Consider the following 25,555-nt stretch of genomic DNA (forward strand, 5'->3'; position numbering starts at 1 on the left):
CGCGGGAAGAAAAACACACGATTCGAATAACGAATAACGAACAGAAAAAGCAAACGACGATATCCAAGTTGGATTACCACTGGTGGGGTCCAATCTTAGATCGAAGCGCAGCGAAAGCAAAGTGAACCATCAACAGTCCGATGCCGAATGAAAGTTTGCCTCAGCGAGATCCACTGTTTATACTCTAGGCAAGTATTCCCCTTCATTCTTCTACTTTTCCTTTGTTCACGGAGACTTCAAATCCTACGATTTTCCCTTCGTTGGTCGTCGATAAGTTGCTCGTTATTGACAGCTCTGTTCGGGAAAGCACACAAATGGACAGAACAAATGTATGGGAAAATGGAAACGCTTAGAGTTTTCATGAATTTGAACCATTTACAAACCAGGGGATTCTAATGTATAGCATATTAAACAAATCTTAGGGAATTTCAGATTCGTTCAGTATGTAAATCGCCAAAATCCGTTCGCGGCTAAAATAGTTATTAACGATAACTTTATTTCAGACGTCAGAAACACCAACTTTTGCAAACCATCCCCTAAAAAGTTTTCACTCCGAATCAATCGTGACCTAATCAAGAAACGCTCGAATTTTCAGGTGCTACAAACCAAAATAAAATGAAAATCAAACATCGGCTGGTGAGACATGTTATCAAAAATCATATCAATGTGGAAAAGTTACCCGGTATCGACCACATCAACGGAAATATGATCAAGGAACTACCTAACCTAGCAATCAAACATCTCACGAGAATTTTCAACGCAATGACATATAGGATGTTTCTTACAAGCATGGAACATTTCGACCATCATTATGATTCCTAAGCCAGGGAAAAACTCACAGCAAGTGAAATCTTATAGACCTATCAGCATCCTTCCAATCTTCTCAAAAGTGTTCGAAAAAATTATCCTAATAATATCAGCACCCGAGATTGAAAGATTAATCCCGAACCATCAATTCGGATTCTGAGCAAAACAAGGCACTAGTGAACAAGTGCACCACCGATTGATAGAAGAAATTCGTTAAGTATAGGGTTGGGGAAAAAGAAATGTCGTATTTCTGATCGAAATTTGACACTTTATTTAACATACTTAAAATTTTCCAATTTAAGTCAAATGTGCGCCGTTTTGTTCGCAAACTTGTTACCATTTAGAAGGCGCCTTCATTATGCAAAAAACTCAGACAGCCAGTTTTCGCAAGCCTCTTTTGAGGCCAACTTAGTATCACCAAGAGCGTTTTGCATGGACCGGAAGAGATGATAATCCCTTGGAGTCAGGTCCGGACTATACGGTGGGTGCAATAGGACATCCCATCCGAGCTCCCGTAGCTTCTGGCGGGTCATCAAAGATGTGTGAGTCCGAGTGTTGCCTTGGTGGAAAACAACACCATTCCTATTGACTATTTCTGGCCGCTTCTGGTCAATCGCCTGCTTCAAACGGTCAAGCTGCTCACAGTACAGAACCGAGTTGAGGGTCTGGCCATAGTTGAGCAGCTCATAGTGGATGATTCCCTTCCAATCCCACCAAACACACAGAAAAACCTTCCTGGCCGTCAATCCGAGCTTGGTGATGTTTGGGCCGGCTCACCGCGCTTCGACTACGACTTTTTTCGCTTTAGGTTGTCGTACGTGATCCACTTTTCATCACCAGTCACCATCTTCTTCAAAAAATTTTTGCGTCAACTCGTGTGGCACCCACACATCCAGCTTTTTTTTGAAATCCAATCTTCTGCTAATGGTTCCAAACGGTTTTATGGTCTATACCCAGATCAAACCAACGCTGTGTTGTGCGTATCGTTACAGTATCGGGTCCATAACTATACGAATTTTTTCGGCCGCCTTCGTTGCAGTTTTACCTCGCAGGTAGTAAAAAACGTAAAATATGGCGAATTGCCATATATGTTGACAATATACGGCATTTCTTTTTCCCCAACCCAATATATGAAGACCGTGGATATTGCTCAGGATTTTGTATTGTAGGACTACGTCTTACATTAAAGGTACCAAATCAGAAAACAGGTCACGTTTTTATGAAATAAAGTTAACGTTAATAACTATTTTTGCTTCGAACGGATTTGAATGATTCGCATACCAATCGAATTGGAAATTTTCTAAGATTTGTTTTATTTCTATACATTACAATCCCATAGTCTGTATATGGTTTAAATTGATGAAAATTGGAAGCATTCCCATCTCCCCATACATTTATTCTGTTCATTTGTATGCTTTCCGAACAGAGCTGTCAATAATGGGCAACTTATGCAGCCGCTAGAATAGGAACAACGAAGGGGATAGCGAAAGGAGTAAACTCCACCCTTGCATAGTAACTAAGTTGTCGCTAGCGTATAAGTATTGTATCTCCTATGAGGAAAATTCTCAGAATCTTTCTGTATCCGAAACAACAAAGGTCACTTATCCTTGCTCGTTTTATGTTTTATGTTTCCCCTCGAGCTTTGAACGCTACCGAATATTTTCATTGCAATTAACACAACCATGGCAATGTAGGCGAAAAAAGTGAAGAGTACAAATGATTATAGGATGCTTCTAGCCATCAGTGTTTGGCTTTGTGTGTGTTGCTTCGTTGCGCGAAACTTAGAACTTGTTCCTTTCCTGTACATGTGAATAGCACACCTTCGGTACTTTTAGTTGCCATTCATAATTGATCTCGTGCGCATCGGCTCTGTTTTGATGCAACAAGATCCTAGCTTTGTTGACGTTTTTAACCGAGAGTCTAGAAACGATTTTTCATAAACGGGTCATTCTCGCAATGTTTCGCTGCAACAGTGTGCATCTGTTTGATGCTTGTTGAATGCCGATGCACGGAAGATGCCTCTCGTTGATTACTCAGTGCAATACGTGCATTGATATACAGAAATAAACTGCGACATATGACCAATTAGTGTGTTGTTCTCGCATGGGCAAGAAATAATCGTTTCTTCTCGAAATAATTCTACAAAACCACGCAAGTCATTAAACCTTTTCAGGGTCCTCGGATTTTTTACTAAAGAGTTATTTATGAAGTTTCGACGTATTCGCAAATAATATCCTAAATGATAAACCAACAAATTAAAAAAAAGATTGCGTAGTACTACGTCCTAAGCGGTCGTGTCTCGGATACAATCCCTCGAATTCTTTTAGGCGTAAGGGAATTCCTATCTTATCGATACACTTTTTTACCTATTTCACAGTAGACATTTAGGCGTAAGAGTATTTCTATTCTATCGGTACACAACACATGATGATGATTGTTGCCTGGATGTAGTAGCTAGAGTAACACACAAAGATGGTCAGTTGAGTGTCCTGTTCGCTTAGTAGCGGACACGCAACCAATTAGGCTACGAGAACCCCCCTTCTCTGTAACATTGCTATTGTGTATTTTTTAGGCTTCATTGGTATTCATTTGAAGAAGAGGGTATAATTAAATGAAAAAACTCCAGAGAATATTTTTTCTTCGTCTTCATTCAGTTTTGATAAACATCTAATTCAGCCTCCTCAAAACAGAGTTATTTTTGATAATCCAACATAAATAATGGAATTCGATTCTTTTCCTGTTATTAATTAAAAGTAAGTAACTGAAAAGAATTCTTAAAAGTATAAAGTGCCATAGAATAATATATAAACAAATTAATCGATTGTGGTTTCATTGGTGTAAGAATCTAAACATACCAAAAAAATATATTGTCATGCAGCTCGAGACAAACATATTTTTTTACATTTCAAGCTGTTTTAACGTGTTTTCCTTAAGCTTTGCGCAGTGGCGATATCGTAACCAATGAGATGTATAATGGCCTTCTAGATAGTTACCAGATGATAAAGGTTCTGGAATATAAAGTTTGAATACTTTTAATATTATTTGTCTCTGTGTTCTTGGCAAACTAAGAATTGATGCTTTTTTTGATGGGACATAAAGAGATGACATAAAAGGATTTCTAGGAACTTTCTACGACTTGTTTTCTTGTCGATATTATTCAGCTCATATATTATAAAAAATATTCCTAAAATTGTAACTGTAAAAGATAGCCATATAAAATAATGGGTGGATTATGGTTACGAAGCGTTTTCCTGGGCGTAAATCGGCGTAAATCGGGCACCTGCGAATGTTACAATTACATTTTTCTGGAGCGAAAATTAAAAAGCTAATGAAGCTAAGAAATTGTAAGGGGTTGTATCTAGGACACGACCGCATATTTTCGACGTAGAACTACGAAATCATGCAATCCACTTGTTTACCACTTCGAATATTATTTTAGAATGCTTCGAAATTTTTGTAATAGATTATGTTCTTCGTTACAAATAAATTTGATGAACGTCCTTTTATGTTTGATATGTTGCCTAGAAGAAGAAACCGTAAATCGGGCCAATCAAACTTGGTAGCTAGGGCGTTTAGATAACGTTTGACATTTTACAGTTATTCAATTGTTCATCTCATGAAAAATAACATTTGATGCGAACATCATTCCGATTTGTTAAGAAATGTTCGAGTTATAAGCATTCGAAATACGGGTAGGGTTAGCACACAAATCGGTAGAACAAATGTATGGGAAAAAAGATGTTCTTCCAGTTTTCATGAATTTAGACCGTTTAGAGCTTAGTGAATTGTAATGTATAGCATATCAAACAAATCTTAGAGAATTTCCGATTCGATTGATATGCAAATCATGAGAATTCGTTCACAGTGAAAATAGTTACTAACGTTAACTTTATTTCATAAGAAACGTGACCTGTTACCTGATTCGGCACCCTTCCTAAAAGACGTAGTTCTACATCAAAAGAGAGGCTATTGGCGTCAATTTGTGAATGGGCTTTCACGAGAATCTTCTTTGAACCTTCTTTGGAGAGTTACTAGACGAATGAGAAATTCAATTCATTTAAATGAACTCCCTCCCTTTTTGGAGACATCTGATGATATCATGCCTCTGTTTAATATGGCTGAATTTTCTCTTGTACTTCTGTCATGTAACAACTCGGCTCCGGGGTCAGGTTAATAAAAAAATCGCAAAAGGGAAATGACACTCAATGTTTCGATCCGCGATGTTCTGGTGTTCTGGCTACTCGTAATATCGATGCTATTTTGTTGATTTATGTTTTCCTCATGTGTTTCCATAAACTTGCAACAACTCCCTCTTTTTTGTTTTGACGTAGGACTACGTCTTTCATTTCTATACCGGGGTGTAAAATCAAAGTTTCGAAAACGAAAGCGTTACGCCGGAGACCGAGATTTTGAGTGTTAATAGCTCCTAAACAACTGAACGAAATGGTATGATAAACACTTCATTCGAAAGATAAAATGTCTACGCGTTCTATACTTGTTACTTTCTGATCCAAAAACTTGTTTCAATAGTCTTAAATTTGCTTTCAAAATAGGCTATTGAAATCACCAATCGGTATATAAGCGAGCGCCGCTCGGAAATCCACTCAGTTCTAATTGAACAGCGATTGGAGCATGTTGTCGCTGTTGTGGTGAAGCTCTTCATTTATCATGAAAGCGCGGATGAACGGTGTCACCAAGAGCCTGTTTGTGCACCTTAGGCCAGAAGGGAATCCATCAGGAGGAGAGTGATGCTACAAACGGTTCCCCGGGAAGATCTCGAAGCAGCCGCTACACACACACACATACACGCACGGAATTCTTTCCGTTTGGATCGAGAAAGATCCGGAAAATAATCTGCCAGTTCCTCTAGGAATTTAAAAATACATTCATGTGAAAGAGTTTATTTGAATGTTTTCTATCCATGTAACACTGTGACCAAATATGTTTCAATCAAGTGCTATTAACAGATGGTTATCGAGTTAGCATTAACCTCTGGTGGGCTTCCAGTATCGAGTAAAATGTGGAAATATCTAATCGTTACTGAAAATAATCTGCCAGTTCCTCTGGGAATTTAAAGTTACATTCATATGAAAGAGTTTATTTTAATGTTTTCTATCCATGTAACACTGTGACCAAATACATTAGGTTTTGTGATTTTTCAACCAATCGCAATCAACAGGATAGCTTCTGAAGATTATTCTTCCCCATCAGTAGGATATTTCCGTATCCAATATTGGATGCATAAAACCTTGTGCCTCCAACGTAACGCTCTCGTTTTCGAAGTTCTCCAAATATTCATTCATTCAGAATGAATTCAGATTCAACTTCATACAAATGATCTCTAAATCAACGATAGTCCTACGTCACCCTTGCGGTTATACCATAGATATAACCCACTTCCTGTTTTTGCTATGAATAATTTTATTATTCACCTATAATATTCTATGGTTATTAACGTTTTAATTTTTCTTCAACTATTTTCCTCAAAACTCAAAAATATTCAGATGCACGCAATCATCAATTCCTTAGTTTCAAGGAGGGGGTTATCTCTATCGACGAATCCACAAGAAGAAACTATAAATAATATTTTATTATGAATTGTTATATCATTATTTATATTGTATTATTTTTAGAAATGACAATAGGATTTTTATGCCTTTTTGTGAAAGGACATTTTCATAGTTCTACTCGCAGAGGCTTTTCACAAACAATAAACTAGGCTCATCGATGTTTAACACCAAACTTACCGATGTTTCATGTATACCTATTCCTACCACAGCGGGTCAAGTGACCCTTTATGAATAGTTAGTGAACAATGGCTCGATTTATATAGTTTTGTTGAGAAGCGTGGCATACCATATTTCTCCTGTATATTTCGACATTTTGGGATAACAGTTATTAGCAAAATATTGAAATTACAATTTTTGACACGCGATATAGCACTGTAGCTTGGAATGGTTACTGTTAACTCGCTTGGATAGTCTGCAATACAATTGATTCTGATAATCTATTTATTCTATTTATTCACAAATACAACGAAATATATAAAGCAATAGCAAACAATGTGTAATGCAATGGTTTTGTATCACAACCAAATACAACCACAACATACAAATCTTTCTGATATCATATAAATGTTTGTACGGGTCAAATGACTCTTTGCGGTAATTAGGGCAGATTACATATAATTCTCATTATAAAAATAACAAGAGAGGAGTAAACACTGAAAAATACATTCAATGCATGTTTTAGAAAAAGTAGTGTAGGGAAATGATGTTGTGACAATGTAATTTGCAAGAAAATTTTGACTAAAAGTTTAAACTGGGTCATTTGACCCCTCGTGGTAGGTTTAGTGTTAATGTTGCCGAGCCAGTGAAAATAAATTCAGTTACCCTTATTCCGATATCGCTGAAGTATCATTGCGTTAAAATGTTTACTAGTTTACTGTAAACCACTGCAAATCATGTACTGTTGTATAAGCATTGGAGTTTCCACCGTCAACCCGATTTACAAGGATGCCTGAAGAACTGTGGACGGACTTGGTGATCGTTGCCTATCCGTAGAATAGTGACTCAACTGATCACATCGCAGTTCGTGGACCGAGGCTGGATGTTTGCCGGCTGCTAGACGGTAAAGCAGGCTGTTTGCCTGCTGGACAGAGTTTACGTCGAGTGTCCTTAGGTGGTTCGGTGGGCGGTGAATCTATTTTCCGTTTGATCGATAGCATGACAGGTGTTATTTCTTGACCTGGTGTTATTTCTCGACCTGGTGGGACGGTGTATTGGCGTGGGTGATGAGGGCGTTTCCCGTAGGAAAGGGTTCTGTTTGTCCGCATCGCTGTCGGCATCCGATGTCCAGGCTGGAATCTTAGGGAGTTGAGTCCTCCTTTTCTCCTAGAGTTCATACAGTTGTGGCTAAACGCGTAGTGTGCTTTGCGAAAGACCATTATGGACAACATTGCAAGTAGAAAAACTTTAGAAGTGGTTCGATGAGATCTTCAGCGAAGGTTATGTTTCCATATATCATTCTTATGAATTGGTTTGCTTGATGTGAAAAAAATGCCACATCAAGCAAACCAACTGTAGAAGGAAAATATGACGAAAAAGGTGGGCTTCATCTTCTAGTTGAATTTTATCACTAAATAATATTTACTGATCATATTCAAACAACAACAAAATAATGTAATCTGAGCCATATTTCTGAGTTTTTTTTCTATACCGATATACCGTACAATTCGACACAACGTACCATTTTAAAAATGAAATATACGTTATATCGTAGTTTTCCTGTATTATACACTTAAATAAGGTTTTTCTTGTTTATTCCAGGATTCGTTCATAATGACCTGATCTTTCAACTGCGAACTGCGAATTGATTTCTACGCGCAAAATGAAGCTACTCACAGGGGAGATACTGGTGCGAGTTGTTGTGCAGCTCTCATTGGTGATATGGCGTTACGTCGATAGCTATATGATAATTATAAGCGAAAACGATATGCCGGAGAAAATCGTGTTCAACACATCGGTTTATAAACTAGGATCTGAGAGGCATTACAAAATCAACGCGCACAAATCAGCCCATTTCGTACATCATTTACTCAAGGTCGATCCATTCAACGGTCAAATTAGGCTCAGAAAATCTGCAAAATGTGACGGAATATATTATCCGAGTTTGTTCACCTTCTATGTCGATTCAACTTCGAATAGGTTACGCAGTATAGATTATTATAGTTTGCCACTGCGAATCTTCATCACCGGCACCAATTGCACGGATGACAAGGTAACAGAAAGCTTTAGGAAACTCTACGAAGAAGACGACACCGGATATAATAGAAAACGGAAGCGGTCTATCGAAGATGATGATCTCCGTATGTATGGACAGTATTTGGGTAGTAATTTGCACGACTATCATGATGAGTACCCATGGTTGACGAATTCGGTGACAAACTATTCGTCTTTCCGGGATGGTGATATCCTATTCGACAGCACCAGGAAAAATGAATACCGTCATAAATACATGATCCGTAAAAAACGTGGATTAGTTGAATTGTCGGATCAACGAATACATCGTAAAATCAACGATGCTAAACAGTGGATTTCCGAAACGTATGCTTCTTATGCTATTCACTCGACGGACAGGTGGAACCAAATTTGTCTCAAAAAGTCCCAATATATAAACTCGATTAATTCATTTTTACCAAAAACAGTTTTGCAATATTGCACAGTAAAGTATTTGGATGTTAACGACCACCGATTCAAAATAGAGCCACAGTCTGGAGATTTGGTTGCCAGTAATGATTTGTGTATTGCGGAATCATGGTGGAAGGTTATCATCACTTTCAACGTCAAATGTAGTTGTATGGATATCGTGGATGCAGATCACCGTCTGAAAATAGTTTATCATCACCAAGAATTGAATGACACCGATATAGCCAAGCGCGTGAAGCGTGAGCTGAGGAATCAGAGCCCGTACTTTGAACAAGCTCTTTACGTGGCTTCTGTTCTGGAAGAACAAGTTCCTGGCGCTGTGGTTACTACAGTACGAGCCAGAGATCCAGAGGACTCACCCGTTGGGTATTCAATGGTTTCTTTGCTGGATTCGCGCTCACAATCTATGTTTAAGATCGATTCACGAACTGGTGTTGTGACCACAGCAGTTAGTTTGGACCGCGAACTGATGGATGTGCATTATTTTCGTGTAATTGCAACCGATGATAGTTTTCCTCCGCGGTCAGGAACATCAACTCTACAAGTAAACATACTGGACTGTAACGATCATACGCCGACGTTCGAAGCTGCAGAATTTCAAGCTAGTATTCGAGAAGGATCGAGTGTGGGTTCTACAATTATAACTGTTAGAGCAACGGATCAAGACATTGGAAAGAATGCTGACATCGAATATGCCATCATAAGTACCAGCGGTAGCAATGATGTCACCTCAACACAAGACGAACACATTTTTCGGATAGATGCAAGAACTGGAACAATTACGACTCGAAGTACTGTGGATCGCGAGACCAATGAATTGTATACGATTGTGATAACGGCAACTGATATGGCCACTCCTCAAACTGAACGAAAATCTGCAACTGCTACTGTGTTGGTGAAAATTCTAGATGACAACGATAATTATCCACAATTCAGCGAAAGGACGTACACCGTACAAGTCAGTGAAGCTCACTGGACGAATGAAAATAATGTTATTGCTCATATTCAAGCTACAGATGCCGATCAAGGCAATAATGCTGTCATAAGGTAATACATCACCACATAAAGAATTGTTTAACATTCGCTTTTAGTTGTTTGAAAGAACAACATCGAGAAGTGAAACTAGGCTTGTGAGATTTTGATCGCGTCGAATTATAATTTTTTTTCTAAAAAGATTTGATAATCAGTAGTGATAGTGTGTAAATATTTCAGCTTTAATATTTTAGTTGATTTTTAGTAATCATATTATTGTTTAAGGGATAATTAAATTGCTAATAATGGGAATACATTTTGAGATTGAGACTGATTGGGGAGGGGGTACACTACCCATGTTTGTATAGGAGACGTAAACGACAAAATGAACAAAATCGACTTTTTCGCTGTTACGAATTCTACCCAATGTAATACATATGCTCAACATGCGAACAAACATTTTTTGTAAGAAAACATTTGAGCAATTTTGAAAAAACCTTTTCGAAAAATCACTGTACACATAACAGACGTAGTTCCATACAGCTTTCATACATAGCTCGAAAATCAACAATTATTAGTATTATGTACTATAAGCTAAAACTACATTTGAATCACATTCTTTGTAGAGTCCAAACATGCCTTTCATGATGGTGTCTTATTACTTAGTGTTTCCTAATATATGAATATAAGAAACCATTGAAACGCTGCTCATATAATTACTATTTTCTGTACACTGCGATGAACATAGCGAAGCAATTGTGTTTCTCAATTTTATAATTACCTAAATTTTTGCATTTGAATCTTCAAGCAGATAATGAAACAACCAGATCAGTAGTAGGATTAAAATAATATTGGTTCTTAGCATTATAACTCCTCAAATTCGACATTGACATACAGACAGAGCAACCTGGTGATTACGTCTAGCTATGCGATCAAATGTTCATTGAAACAATTGATTGTTCGCATAAATAGACGCAAGCGTTTTCCAAATGGAAAAATGTGTTCTAATCCGCAAAATCTCCTAGGCCCTCGTTTTACCGATAATATCCTTCAACTGGACAGATTATTTCATTGGAAGTTAGCATGGTTACGCTTGGAGGTAAAAAAACAACAAAAATGCGTTGTCCCTACACTAATGGTGTTGGTGATTACGTCTCCTATGCAAACATGGGCAGTACAGTCGTGCGCTGGAATTCGTAGAGGAAGATAAGGAAGTACAGAAAAATCATAATAGTGGCAACAAATTAGGATAGTTGGGAAGTGTGATGGAGTCGACAATGTAAGCCGAGGACGAGGCGTTTTTAAATTGTTCAAACAAGCAAGGTTTCCATCGCAGTAAAAATGCTTTCATTTTACACAGTGAATATGCAATTCCCATTCCACTTGTCGGAAATGCTTCAAATTCGATGTGAAAAAGTACCGTTTTGACTCAAATTTCGAACACTTCATTTTAAAAACTAATTTTACTGAACATCAATGTTGTTTTGATACTTATAAATGTTATACTGAAGGGTATATCCTAAAGAATATCGGTGTTTTTAATATTTAACAGCAAATAAGACTTAAAAAGACCACGTTTCGGGCAGGGCAAAAACATTAAAGGAATATTATGAATCGAAAATTTGAACGTATCTAATTTAGGAATAAGTCTACGACAATTCCATTGTAAAACTGTGATATCTCCGACCTCTCTATTTAAATAAGACATCGAGAGAGATAATCATTGCAAGGAGGAGTGTTTTTACTATTGGAAGCATTGTGGTGACAATGGTTATGATGGACTCGGAAACATTAAAGCAGTTGTACTTGACGGTAAAACAGGGACAATTTTTGTGATGTCTCTTCGAGTGCTGAGTCGCTCAAAGGTTCTTTTTTCACCAGAAGCCAGGAGGAATCTGATTTTGCTTGTTCGCCACACTCGATATTTTAAGCAAACTAATGAGTGGTATCACCGATGGGGCTTGTCGTTGAACTTGTTGGACACTTTTTGCGCCTTCGTTAGCTGTATCCAATTCCATTTCGTCAATTGGCAACTTGAAGAGGACATTGTGTGTGGAGATTGGTTGCTATTGGGGCAGTGGAGAAGCGCCCTTTAAAATTTCCGTTCCTTCAAAGAGCGCTTCTGTTTCTCCCAGTGACTCTTGTAAGTTTCAAAAGCTGCGAGCACGTGTGGACACTTATGCTCAGTCGCACTGCCGGATTCGCCCACATGCTGCTCTCCACAAGTGGTACAGCGCTCCTTGTTGGCACAATAAGCTGAACTGTGACCAACTGACTTTTTGACAAGGCATGGGCTTTGCCACAAAGAGTCACATCGGTATCCTCTATATGTCCAACATAACATTTCCAGGGAGGACAGAGCCAGCAAAAGTAACTCGAAACGAGGGATAGCGGGAATTTCTTATTCTCCCCATCATGGGAGACTTTGGAGACCGAGTTGGCGACAGTCCAATACATTCACTTCCATCGAGGGAAGCTGCCTGTTTTAGTATCATTCCCCCCAATTTCTACGTCATGGGAGGGAATAAATGAGCGATATTCGAGAGTGAAGTGCTTATCAGCAACAATCTGGTTTGCGTCCTCCCAGTTAGTCACGGAATTCCGCAATTTGTTCGGTCTTACCATACGAAGCTCAGATACGGAAGTATATCTGCCCAGATCTTTCATGATTTGAATCACGTCAAGGCCTTTTCCATTTGGTTTTGGCCGGAAGAAAACAACCAGCGGGCCGGTTCCAGGCGCATTTTCCGGATATACCCTGACACGGGAAGCGAAAACAACAGAGGAAAATGGCAAGAACGAGGGTTGAGTTGTAATGGGATCATCAGAACGGGGGAGTGGGATCGAAGGTGGGAGAGGGGGCGTGGTTATTAGAAGGCTGAGAAGGGAGGCTTGCGATTTTTCTCAAGGGAAGCTTGTTGAGCTGATTCGTCTCCGGAGGAAAGGAACTATCTTCTAATGTAATAATACACTTCAACGTTTTTCGTGTCCCTTTTTTTTCGTAAAGAGGGGGAAGCCACTCGTTTCAAAATCGGAGATCACCATATCAGGAGACTCCATACTACCCTCTACCGTCAGTGCGTAATTATAATTATTATTACTTTTATGAATATAATGTAATGAAATAATAATGATAAAAAGAATAAAAACAAAAACTCATTATTATTTTCCATTTATACTTAAGTTCACACACAGTGCGTATGATTTATTCCTGGTTGATCAATGTCTCCACTCTATTATCCGTCAACGAACTATCGCTGCCGATGAAACGCTATCGGGCTATCGATGCCGATGAAACAGACAAAAGATAACAGCGTCCGCTGGTATAATATTCTTCTTCCGCTGATGCCTGCTTTGTGAATTTCACTTCTTCGCGGTATGAACAACGCAAAATCCGCATAAATTTAGGCAAAAGGAATGAATCAGAATATACAACATTGCCTTTGTACCTGAAAACAATAAGACAAGATGTTTGAGTTTTAAAGTTTTCAATGCAATAGATGTATTTAATTATTCTATAAACACTACTGAGGTATCAAAATTCTATTAATTAAAAAAAATAGAAACACTCATTTCACAAGACTTGGCTTTATGAATCGATAGAGTTGAGCCAGATGATAGCAAGAAACAAAAAAAAGTTTAAGTAATACATATCGATTCTTTTTTTTAGATACGCCATCATTGGAGGAAACACACAGTCGCAATTTTCAATTGATTCCATGAATGGTGATGTATCGCTTGTGAAACCTTTGGATTACGAAAGTGTTAGAAGCTATCGTTTGGTTATTAGGGCGCAGGATGGCGGTAGCCCATCTCGCAGCAATACCACACAACTGTTGGTCAATGTCTTAGATGCTAACGATAACGCTCCTCGTTTTTATACATCACAATTCCAAGAAGTGGTACTCGAAAGCGTCCCAGTCGGCTATAACATAGTAAGGGTGCAAGCCTACGATTCGGACGAAGGAATCAACTCGGAAATATCATACAACATTAAAGACAGAGATGACAATTTGCCACTAGCGGTGGACTCAAAGACTGGTTGGGTACACACCACTAAGTCTTTAGATCGCGAAGAACAGAGTCGATACAATTTTCAAGTGGTTGCCACCGATGGTGGAATACCTCCCAAGTCAGCAAGTACATCGGTCGTTGTAACCATACAAGATGTGAACGATAACGACCCAATATTTAACCCAAAGTATTACGAAGCAACAATCGCAGAGGATCAACCTCCTGGAACTCCTATCACTACTGTTACTGCTACCGATGCAGATGAGGATTCTCGCTTACACTATGAGATTACTGCAGGCAACACGAGAGGTCGTTTCACAATTACTTCCCAAAATGGGCGTGGACTGATTACAATAGCGCAACCCCTGGACTACAAACAGGAACGGCGATTTGCATTAACAGTTACAGCCACTGACAGTGGTCAACGAACGGATACGGCAATTGTAAATATAAACATAACGGATGCCAATAACTATGCCCCAGTATTTGAAAATGCTCCCTATTCTGCGTCAGTTTTTGAAGATGCCCCGGTTGGGACCACAGTGCTGGTGGTGTTCGCTATTGACAGTGATGTTGGATTGAATGCCCAAATAACTTATTTCATGAATGATGAATCGCTCAATGGAGTGGGATCAAGTGAACCTTTTAGCATCAACGCACAAACTGGTGCAATCATAACGAACGCTCCGTTGGATCGTGAGAGTACAAGTGCATATCTGTTAACAGTAACTGCGAAGGATGGTGGAAACCCGTCGCTTAGTGACACAACCGATGTTGAAATAAGCGTCACGGATGTAAATGACAATGCACCTCAATTCAAGATACCCCTGTATCAAGCAACAATTCCAGAGGATGCCCTAATTGGAACATCAGTGGTTCAAATATCGGCTATCGATATAGATATGGGACTGAATGGAAGAATAAAATATCTGCTCAGCGATAAAGATGTTGAGGACGGATCGTTTATAGTTGATTCCACGTCCGGTATTATACGTACAAACAAGGGACTTGATCGTGAAAGTATAGCAATGTATCATCTCACAGCCATCGCAATGGATAAAGGAACACCAACGTTGAGTAGCTCCGTCGAGGTCCAGATTCGTTTAGACGATGTTAACGATTCACCACCTACATTCCCATCGGATAAAATAACATTGTATGTACCGGAAAATAGTCCTGTGGGATCGGTTGTGGGAGAAATTCATGCTCACGATCCGGATGAGGGGGTAAACGCCATAGTGCATTATTCTATCATTGGTGGTGACGACTCGAATTCATTTTCTTTGATTACAAGACCAGGGTCGGAAAGGGCGCAGATATTGACAATGACGGAATTGGATTACGAGTCAAGTAAAAAACGATTCGAACTTATAATACGAGCCGCGAGCCCTCCGTTAAGAAACGATGTACATGTGGAAATTCTAGTAACCGACGTGAACGATAATGCTCCCATTCTCAAAGACTTTCAAGTTATATTCAATAACTTCAAAGATTGCTTTCCAAGTGGAGTGATTGGTACAATACCGGCGTTTGATGCTGATGTTACAGACAAGTTGACATATCGAATTCTATCGGGAAACAACGCTAATTTAGTCAAATTGAATGTTTCCACTGGAGGATTGACACTGAGCCCACAGCTGAATACAAATGTACAAAAGTATGCCACGATGGAAGTGTCTGTGACTGATGGTGTCAATGAGGCGAAAGCAGTTATGCAGCTAATTGTGCGACTTGTTACAGAGGACATGTTATTCAACTCTGTAACGGTACGCTTGAACGACATGACTGAAGAAGCGTTTCTTTCGCCACTGCTCAACTTTTTCCTGGATGGTCTAGCGGCAATAATCCCTTGCCCGAAGGAACACATATATCTGTTTTCCATCCAAGATGATATTGATGTAAACTCCAGAATTCTGAATGTAAGCTTTTCTGCTCGTCGTCCAGATATTGCATTTGAAGAGTACTATACCTCTCAGTATCTTAAAGAGCGAGTTTATCTAAACCGTGCAATTTTGGCGAGACTTGCCACCGTAGAAGTGCTGCCTTTCGATGATAACTTATGCGTTAGAGAACCGTGCTTGAACTACGAGCAATGTTTATCTGTTCTGAAATTTGGAAACGCGTCAGGCTTCATCCATAGCGACACGGTTCTTTTCCGACCAATCTATCCAGTGAATACATTTGCCTGCGAATGCCCTGATGGCTTTACCGGTAGCAAAGAGCATTATCTGTGTGATACGGAAGTGGACTTGTGTTACTCAGATCCTTGCCAAAATGGAGGAAGCTGTATTCGGAGAGAAAGAGGCTACACCTGCGTGTGCACTGAACATTTCACTGGACCCAGGTGCGAAACGGAGCTCAAAAGACTGAAACCATGTGCTAATGAATTTTGCGGTGAAGGATACAGTTGTTTGTCACATGCATTGAATACTCCGCACAATTCACCGTACACCCAAACGTGTGAGCTGGTTTCGCGATCGTTTACGAAAAATTCGTTCCTAACATTTCCAAGCATGAAACAACGACATAGATTCAATATAAAGCTGAGTTTTGCAACGGTACGAGACAATGGTTTGTTGCTGTATAATGGAAGATATAACGAGCAACACGATTTCATCGCATTGGAAATTATCGATGGAAGAATCATGTTTTCATTCTCACTAGGTGATAAAATCGAGTCCGTGATGGTTGATCAAGGCAGAAGTGTATCGGACGGTGGCTGGCATTCCGTTGAAATGATTTATTTCAACCGAACGGTGATGCTCTCGCTGGATAACTGTGACAAGGCTCTCGCTCTGGCCAGTCTCGGGCCGCGATGGAATTGTGCCAATCAAACGACACTGGTCCTAGATCGAAGATGTGCCTCACTAACCGAATCATGTCATCGTTTTCTTGATCTCACAGGGCCGCTGCAAATTGGAGGATTGCCAAAAATATCGGCACATTTTCAAATTCAATCGGAGGATTTCATTGGATGTATATCGGATCTTTATATTGATCATCAATTCATTGACCTTAACTCATTTATCGCCGACAATGGAACAGTACCGGGTTGTCCACAAAAGCTAGCATCATGTGCAACGGAGCCTTGTTTCAATGGAGGCACTTGTCGGGATGGATGGGGCGAAGGATGGGAATGTGAATGCCCGGATGGATTCACCGGTAACGCATGCCAAGAGTCTGTTAATTTACCTTGGAGGTTCAATGGCGATGGAATTCTAAGCTTCAATCCATTGCTGAGACCCATTCAACTGCCATGGATGACGGCTTTGTCCATTAGGACAAGACAGAAAGATGCGTTTTTGATGCAAATTCAAGTTGGTCAGAACAGCTCGGCCATAATTTCAGTACGGGATGGCATTTTGTACTATACATATAATTCGGAACCCATGTTCCTAGCGGGAACGAATCTTGCCGATGGCAAATGGCACCGAATCGAAATTAAATGGTTTGGCAGTGAGGTATCACTTTCTATCGACTATGGACAACGAACGGGAGTGTTACCAATGACGCAAAAAATACAAGGCTTGTATGTGGGGCGAATTCTCATTGGAGGGTCTGAGAGCAACACAGCAACCTATGGAAACTATGGTTTCTATGAAGGATGCATTCAAGATGTCCGTGTTGGGGGTAGTCAATCCGTACTAAATCGACCAACAATGAGAGAAAATGTGTTTGATGGATGCGATTCGAATGCCAAGTGTCCAGCTAGCTGTCCCGATCATTCCACCTGTGTCACAGCATGGAACGAGGCCTATTGCGAGTGTAACCATGGGTATGTTGGGGAAGAATGTTTTCAAGTGTGTACTGCCAAACCATGTTCCAACAACGGCCAATGTCGTATTGATGTTTCGTCGAAGAAGGGTTATCGCTGCGAGTGCAATAATACGTCCTACTCTGGGGAGTATTGTGAAATAACTGCCCAACAACCATGTCCGGCTGGATGGTGGGGTGAACGTAGTTGTGGACCATGTAAATGTAATCTGAAACAGGGTTATCATCCCGATTGTAACAAGAAAACCGGTCAATGTTATTGTCGGGAAAATCACTATCAACTCCCAAACAATACTGCGTGCCTGCCGTGTGAGTGCTATAGTGTTGGTTCGCTTAAGAAATCTTGCGGTAATACCGGTCAATGCGAATGTCGAGAGGGAGTCATTGGTAGACGGTGTGATACCTGTTCTAATCCTTATGCAGAGGTAACGCTGAACGGATGCGAAGTAGTATACGATGCTTGTCCGAAATCCTATGCAGCAGGTTTGTGGTGGCCTAGGACAACATTTGGCGATTTGGCAGTGGAAAGCTGTCCATTGCCTGCCAGGGGAAAGGCCACGCGCAAATGTGATCTCATCGCAGGAGGTTGGGGCCAACCAGATATGTTCAACTGTACTTCGGAGGAATTTCTGGATCTACGGAAGCAGCTGGCGCAAATTGAAACCGAGGAACTAGAATTGAACACGTTCGTTTCCATCAAAATCGCCGATACATTACAACGTGCCTGTGAGAGTGTTGGCATTGCCGATGAAAATCGAAGAAATATCGTAAGAGATAAAAATTTCCCCATACTCGAATCTCCCTTGACATACCAGAATTCTATGTGGCTCTCAAGTGATTATGAATTTGAGTACTTCAACGATATACAGAACAATGGTCGTAATAAACTTTACGGTGCAGATTTGCTGATAACGGAAGGAATATTGCATGCGCTGATAAACTATGAAATATATCAAAATGGTCTGAATTTATCGCACAGTCAAGATAAACATTTTATCAAAAATATAGTAGGCAGCGCTAGTATTATATTGGACTCTCGATATGAACATGAATGGAAGCGGATTATGGAATTGACACAACGTAAGGCTAACGATCTGGTTGAGGCATTCTATAAATATATGATTGTGCTGGGTCGTTCGCAACATGATACTTATACGAACCCGTTCGAGATCGTTCACGATAATATGGTATTCGGTTTGGATGTAGTAACCGCAGAATCTCTTTTTGGATACGAGCCCCAGCTATTGACAAGATATCATCCACGGAATGACAGGGCAAACCAGTTTACAACGGAAAGTGTAATACTGCCAGATACGAGTTCTTTTTTACACCAATCTACGAATAGGCAGAAAAATCCTTTGATAACTTTCCCGAAGTACAACAATTATGTGCAAGACAAAAATAAGTTTGATCGTTTCAGTAAAATAATGGTGCCTCTCGATATGCTCGGAATAATGCAGCCAGATGCCAATGAAGTTACGAATGTTATAAGCAATCATCGCTCAGTTATAGCATATGCACAGTATAAAGATGTAGGGTCAATTTTCCCTGCAAATTTTGATGAAACGATCACTAGGAGATGGGGGATAGATGTACAGATTGCGAGTCCTGTAATCTCATTCGTTATTCTTATCCCGAAGAACAAAATCAAAGATAAAGAAAAACTCCATGCGATCGGGCCAAGTATAGCTGATAGCAATGACAAGAAGAACATTGAGTTATTTCCCACATCAATGCATGAAAATTCCAACGAAAATTTGGCAAACGAGATCAAGATCTCCATTCAAGATCTGAGCGAACATGAAAGCAATATCAACTTGGACGATCATCCAGAGATTATTGTAAGCGTGGATGACAATACATATGACGCTCCTAAACCATCGAATACGGCAGCATCCAGTAATGAAGCCATGTATGAATTTGAACTGCTGCATCATTCGAAAATTAAAAAACGCAGTGTGATCCAACAATTGGCATCTATCGGCTCCGACGGAAATGCGCCCGTGAAACCTATCGAATACGCACCACTAGGCAATCCATACCTTCCACAACCGATAAAACTGCAAATATGGTTGCACATCCCAAAAAATTTGTTTAATTCACGTTCAAATCCGCAATGTGTGCGATGGAATGCACACCTGAGTGCCTGGACGCGGCTAGGATGTCAAACAGAAATTCCCGATTACGATCTGCTATATGTTAATGACACTATCACCATTAACTGTACTTGCAATCAAGTATCGAGTTATGCTGTATTGGTGGATATTATTGATCCCGAAGATATCCCCGAGCCATCTTTGCTTGTGCAGATTACATCCTATTCAGCCTTCTTGCTGTCACTTCCAGTGCTGTTCGGTGTGATACTTTCTCTGGCTCTACTGCGTGGTTTGCAAACTAACTCCAATACCGTCCATCAGAATCTCTTGTTTTGTATTTTTGCTGCTGAACTCTTGTTTTTCGTTGGAATACAAGCGCGTCGAGAGTTAGTGGAGAGCCAGGTAAATCATTGTGGTTTTGGAATTATATATCTTATGGAATAATAATTTTTTTTTTTAGTTTACTTGCAAACTGGTTGCAATAACACTTCATTATTCGTGGCTCGCAGCATTTGCTTGGACTACGGTGGACTGTGTACATTTGTATCGGATGCTAACAGAGATGCGGGATATCAATCATGGACCTATGGGTTTCTACTATACATTAGGCTACGGCGCGCCAGCTCTACTCGTGGGCCTATCTGTGGGCGTCCGAGTTCACGAATATGGCAATAATGTTTTGTAAGTACTCAATGTACTAAGCGTTATAAAAATGTTTGTTCAATTGTTGTACTCTTGTTCCGTTACAGTTGTTGGCTGTCTGTATACGAATCGGTGATTTGGTGGCTAGTAGGACCAATAGTCGCAATGTGCATCGTTAACCTATTGATACTGTTCTTGTCGGTGAAAGCCGCTTTCACAATAAAAGACCACATACTTGGATTCGGCAATTTGCGAACATTATTGTGGCTTTCGGTGGTTTCGCTGCCATTAATGGGAATTATGTGGGTACTAGCGGTACTGGCCGCTTCAGAAAATTCCCAATTGTTGAAAATTTTACTATCAGCAACGGTCACAATTCATGCTTTCTTCTCACTTATCGGTTACTGCATAATTAACAAACGTGTCCGAGAGAATTTGCATCGATCTTTACTGCGATGCATGGGCAGAAAGGTTCCTCTATTGGATTCTTCGCTGGCGGTAAGCAGTAGCACACAAAATATTAGTCAGACCCCGAAAACACCTGGGTTTGTAAATCAATATGAAACTGCACGCCGTAACATCGGTATAAGCACATCGAGCACCACTTCTAGGAGCACAGCAAAAACAAGTTCAAGTCCATATAGGTAAGGGTAGTTTTCACATTCAGGGAAATAAACTCCAATCGATTTTTTACAGAAGTGATGGAAATTTCCGACATACATCTACATCAACCTCAAACTATAATTCTAATAGTGATGGAGTATCTTCATACATTCGGGGTTATGAAACTGGAAGAGTACGGAACATTAAAGAGGGCATCGACACCTCATCGCACCACAGGAAAAGTGAGCGACATCGGAGGGACTCGGATTCCGGAAGCGAAACAGACGGGAGAAGTCTTGAACTTGCATCAAGTCATTCCAGTGATGACGAAGAATCTCGTGTTGGACGGAATAGTAGCACTAATCGTAGCACAGGCATTTGCTCGTCATCATATTTACCGAACATAACAGAGCATGTAGCAACGACACCTCCTGATCTGCATGTTGTTCAGAATCCACAGGTGAGTACTGTCGTTTGATTTTGATGAAACTTAGGGATCGGAAAAATCTTTCACGTTCCTCTATTTGCTCTGAAGCTATCACTGTCAAAACAAACTATTCATATCCTCTGAATTGTTTGAATAACCTATTATGTCATTACTCAACATCAGTGCTGAAAATATTCACATTCACGACATTCAAATTCGGCGAATTTCTGCCTTCCTTGTATTGATAACCTACTGCTCAAGCGAGAGTCGATAAATATGGAACAACACTATCAATGAACCCCAGTGGAATGAACATCAACATCAGCTTGCCATGAAGTTCATTTTTCATTTGCATCTTCTTTTTCGTCATGTTATTCGTAAGGTCGAATATGAAGATCATTTCGTGTTAGTGAGAATCAAAGCATAAAATTCAGCGTCACCAAATGAGAGTGAAACCGATTAATGGTAAAGGATGGCAATTCATCACACAAAATTCTTGTTTTTGGCGACTTCGGCAATGGAATGTATAGAATAACTCTGGCTACGTTTTATGAATCTACTCACGATTGCCCGGAAATGACATACACCACCATTTATATGTGCAATGGGTAACACGTTTTCAATAAAAATTCACTGCAAGTGATGAAGATCAACTTAACGTTCGTGATAATCACCTGAAATTATTGACAGTAACGAAAGTGCCTGAATGCAGGCTTTTCGAAATTCGTTCATGCTGTTTTCGATCAATATACCAGACAAAGTTCACGCGTCTCGACTCTTGTGTTATACTCATTATGCCAGATATGGAGTTGAGTTTTAACAGAAGAGAATTCACCCGATACTGGGAAAAATCTAATTCCTCCATTCGTGAATAAATTTTGATAATTTATGGCACTGCTCAACATTAAAGTGATTAAATATTTTTTCACCTCGAAGAAGAAGTTCCTATCATTTGCGAAATGGCTGTGTTTGAACCGATCGCTGCCCAAAACATAATATCAAAATCGTCATCGTCAGACCAGTTCAACCATCCGCAAACTAACGAAAACGGACTAGAACTAATCGACTTCGCTGCTCCCGAACCCATTAAACCTGGAGATCACCACAGCAAACTAGAGTTGGGCAAAGCGGTTCATTACAGTGAACGGCTCAGAGCCGCTCGCCGTTCATTGGAACGAGCCGAAACATTTGAGCGGCTCTTTTTTGAGCCGAGATTCTTTCGAAAAGCGTCTCTTTTTCGAACCGCAGATGTTTTTTTTTTTGAGCCGCGGCTCTTTTTTCAGCCGAGCCTCTTTTTAACCGCGCCTCTTTTTTAAACCGTGGTTCATTTGTAAAGAACCGTGGATCGAACGCTCGTTCTGACGAACCGGCTCAAATGAGCGGCTCGTAAGCGTTCGCTCGTCTCTACAACAAACGAAAACACAAATCGACTACGTTTTGATCGTTCTCAGACATCATTAACGTCAGAGACTATCGTGGCATCGTTAGCATCGATTCAGACCACTAATTGGTGATAGTCAAACTGCGTTTTAAATTAAACTGTTAGTCATCAGTAACATTAGACATAACTCTAAACACTCTTAACTCTAAACGTCTCGCACGAAGGTTTTGTGCCGTGGGCCAAAATGTTCAGGAACAAAGAAGGAGACATCTTGACGAACGAACGCGAGATGATCGGAATGTGGTGGCAATCGATGCTGTAAACAACGACGACCTAGTTTCTAGTTTACGGCGAGCTCAGATAGCCCGAGAGCTAGAACGATTGGAGGAAGAAAAGCGGACACAGGAGAAAGTACGGGAAGAACGACTACGGATGGAGAAGCTGTTGGTCGATAAAGCAATGATGGACAAGTTGGATCGGGAAAAGGAATATATCGCTCGTAAGCACTAACTTCTATGACAGCATGACGAGGAACGATCGTTTGCAGGAAGTAAACACAGTACCGTATGGTATTCAGAAGGTGGAAGCATGTTAAGCCTGCTACAGGGGACCAAGTCGATGTGGAAGCGAATAATGCTGACTCTCGTAGCATCGTACAAACGGGAACGAAACCAACTGGAACGTCAACTCAATTGATGACCAGCGGTATATCGGAGATTATTGGAGATGATGTTTCCGTTCCCCGTACTAGCGTAATCATCGGACTCGCCGTCTGAACCTATGGTTACGATGGTCTCTGATGATCAAATCTTCGGGGCTTCCTGTAGTCCGCAGGCCCTGTGCAGGTCCAGAACGTCAAGAACCTGAATGCAGCGGAACACGGAGTAGAGTATCCTAGAGCAACGACGGCAATCAAGAAGAAGCACTACGTCGACGATCGCTTGGACAGTGTCCATACAGAGGAAGAGGCGATTGAACTGGGTTTGGAAGTGGCGGAAGTTCACCGAAAAGCAGGCTTCCGTATTTGCAACTAAGATTCAAACCGATTCTCGGATCTAAAAGCTGTCGAAGAAGTGAGCCCGGTTGCAGTGAAGGATCTATCGATAAATATTTATGGTGGATGAATTGCTTGAATTTTTGATTGTTATCATCGGTGAACGATATGTTCCAGCAATTGGTAGGATTTCGGAGGATGATCGCATCAAAAAGGAAATCATCCAACAATTATGTATTAAACCTTATTCACATTCGGAACTCAACCGTGCACTGAACTATGATTCTAGTAGCGAAACGGGTATAGAAAACGTTATCGATGAGATCGCAATATTCGAAAAACCCACTAAATCCGACAAGAAAGAAGCTATACGAACTATACGCTATACACTCCTCAATTGCGTTATGTTTTTGGCCAATGTAATTAAACTTTTCTTTTGTAGATTGTTATAATAGAATAGAAATAGAAACTTATAAAAACAAGAAGAAGCCATATTTTGTAACTCACATGGAAAAATATCTCTTTCCAGTTATTCCCTAACGTGAACGCCTCACGATGGTCAAATCAAAAGATTGAATCATACCTCCCTGGTGCGAATGGTGAGTGCATTTTTGTTTTCATTTTTCTTCGACTAACACATGTCTTTTATATAGGTCGTTGGTCTCAAGAAACTGGATCCGACAATGAAATTCACCATAGTTTTCCCGAAACGTCTAACCCTTTGCCTAACCCGGATATAACGGATACTTCATATCTGCACCAAAATCGAATGAATATGCCACCCTCGATACTTGAAAATATTCAGGAAACCTACAACTATTCTAATCAAGATTTAAGGAGTGATAAATTCACTAACCATAATGATAAATACACAGACAGCTACAGAGATTTTGATGGAAATCGTCAGCAGAGCACTTTGCCATACCCTTCTGCGGCATCCAATCAGTTTTCTGGATCTGGCCAGATTGTGAACCATATGCGATGCTACAACCAAGAAAATCCATACGTTTTCAAAGACCCAATGTATGAACGTTCAAGAACACTCGGTTACAACTCAGAGGTAGCTTACATGTCTAAGGACTGTATATCCCCCGATTTGTACAGTCCGCGTGCCGATAATCATGGATCGTTCAAATCCAGTGTTCAGTCGCTCTTGAAGAACGATTATCAACGTCACAAACACGGAGCCGAGTCAGATCGTATGTCCGAGGGTTCTGATAAGAATCCATATAATTTTCCCTATACGGCTGAAGAGGATCACTCGAACGCAATGAGACCAAACGAAGCAGCTTCTAGAATACAACCGATGGCTCCTCTTTCCAATATCAAAGACAATAATGAGTAAGTATTAGCATGCAATTCAATCAATGTTCCAATGGACAGGCGTTTCCAATTAAATATAATTAATAATCAATATAGATGGTGTTGGGATCGCCTAAAGAGCCTCGACTAATGACCATAGAAAAGAGGTTATATTTCAACTAATAGCTACAAATCTGGAGAAGGTATGCAAGTTTGTAGTTGTTATTAGTGTTGTAGATTGTAGTGAAGATACTCCAGGGTGGTTGGAATGAACGTTTATTACTAACTAGCTCTACCCTACGCGGGTTTTGCAACGCACCCAATTTCGTTGATTTT

The 25,555-nt window shown here is 40.2% G+C and overlaps 1 protein-coding gene across 6 annotated transcripts in view; it reads left to right on the plus strand.

Annotated features, from left to right (window-relative positions):
- The window catches only part of LOC129771706 (protocadherin-like wing polarity protein stan), a 45,550-nt gene that overhangs the window by 4,780 nt on the left and 15,215 nt on the right, over positions 1-25,555 (plus strand). For 4 of the 6 annotated variants that reach the window (XR_008742457.1, XR_008742459.1, XR_008742458.1 and 1 more), the window contains 8 exons: positions 8,136-10,061; positions 13,657-20,272; positions 20,331-20,551; positions 20,620-21,156; positions 21,209-21,575; positions 24,447-24,516; positions 24,571-25,258; positions 25,337-25,422. Coding sequence is in view for 1 of the 6 variants with exons in the window: in XM_055775642.1 (XP_055631617.1) it covers positions 8,197-10,061; positions 13,657-20,272; positions 20,331-20,551; positions 20,620-21,156; positions 21,209-21,575; positions 24,447-24,516; positions 24,571-25,258 (10,364 nt within the window). In the remaining 5 variants the exon portion in view is untranslated. The remainder of the gene's footprint in view (positions 1-8,135; positions 10,062-13,656; positions 20,273-20,330; positions 20,552-20,619; positions 21,157-21,208; positions 21,576-24,446; positions 24,517-24,570; positions 25,259-25,336; positions 25,423-25,555) is intronic. The other 2 variants (XR_008742461.1, XM_055775642.1) reach the window with 2 other exon arrangements.

Source organism: Toxorhynchites rutilus, chromosome 2 (genome assembly GCF_029784135.1).
Source record: "Toxorhynchites rutilus septentrionalis strain SRP chromosome 2, ASM2978413v1, whole genome shotgun sequence".
Taxonomy (NCBI): Eukaryota; Metazoa; Arthropoda; class Insecta; order Diptera; family Culicidae; genus Toxorhynchites; species Toxorhynchites rutilus.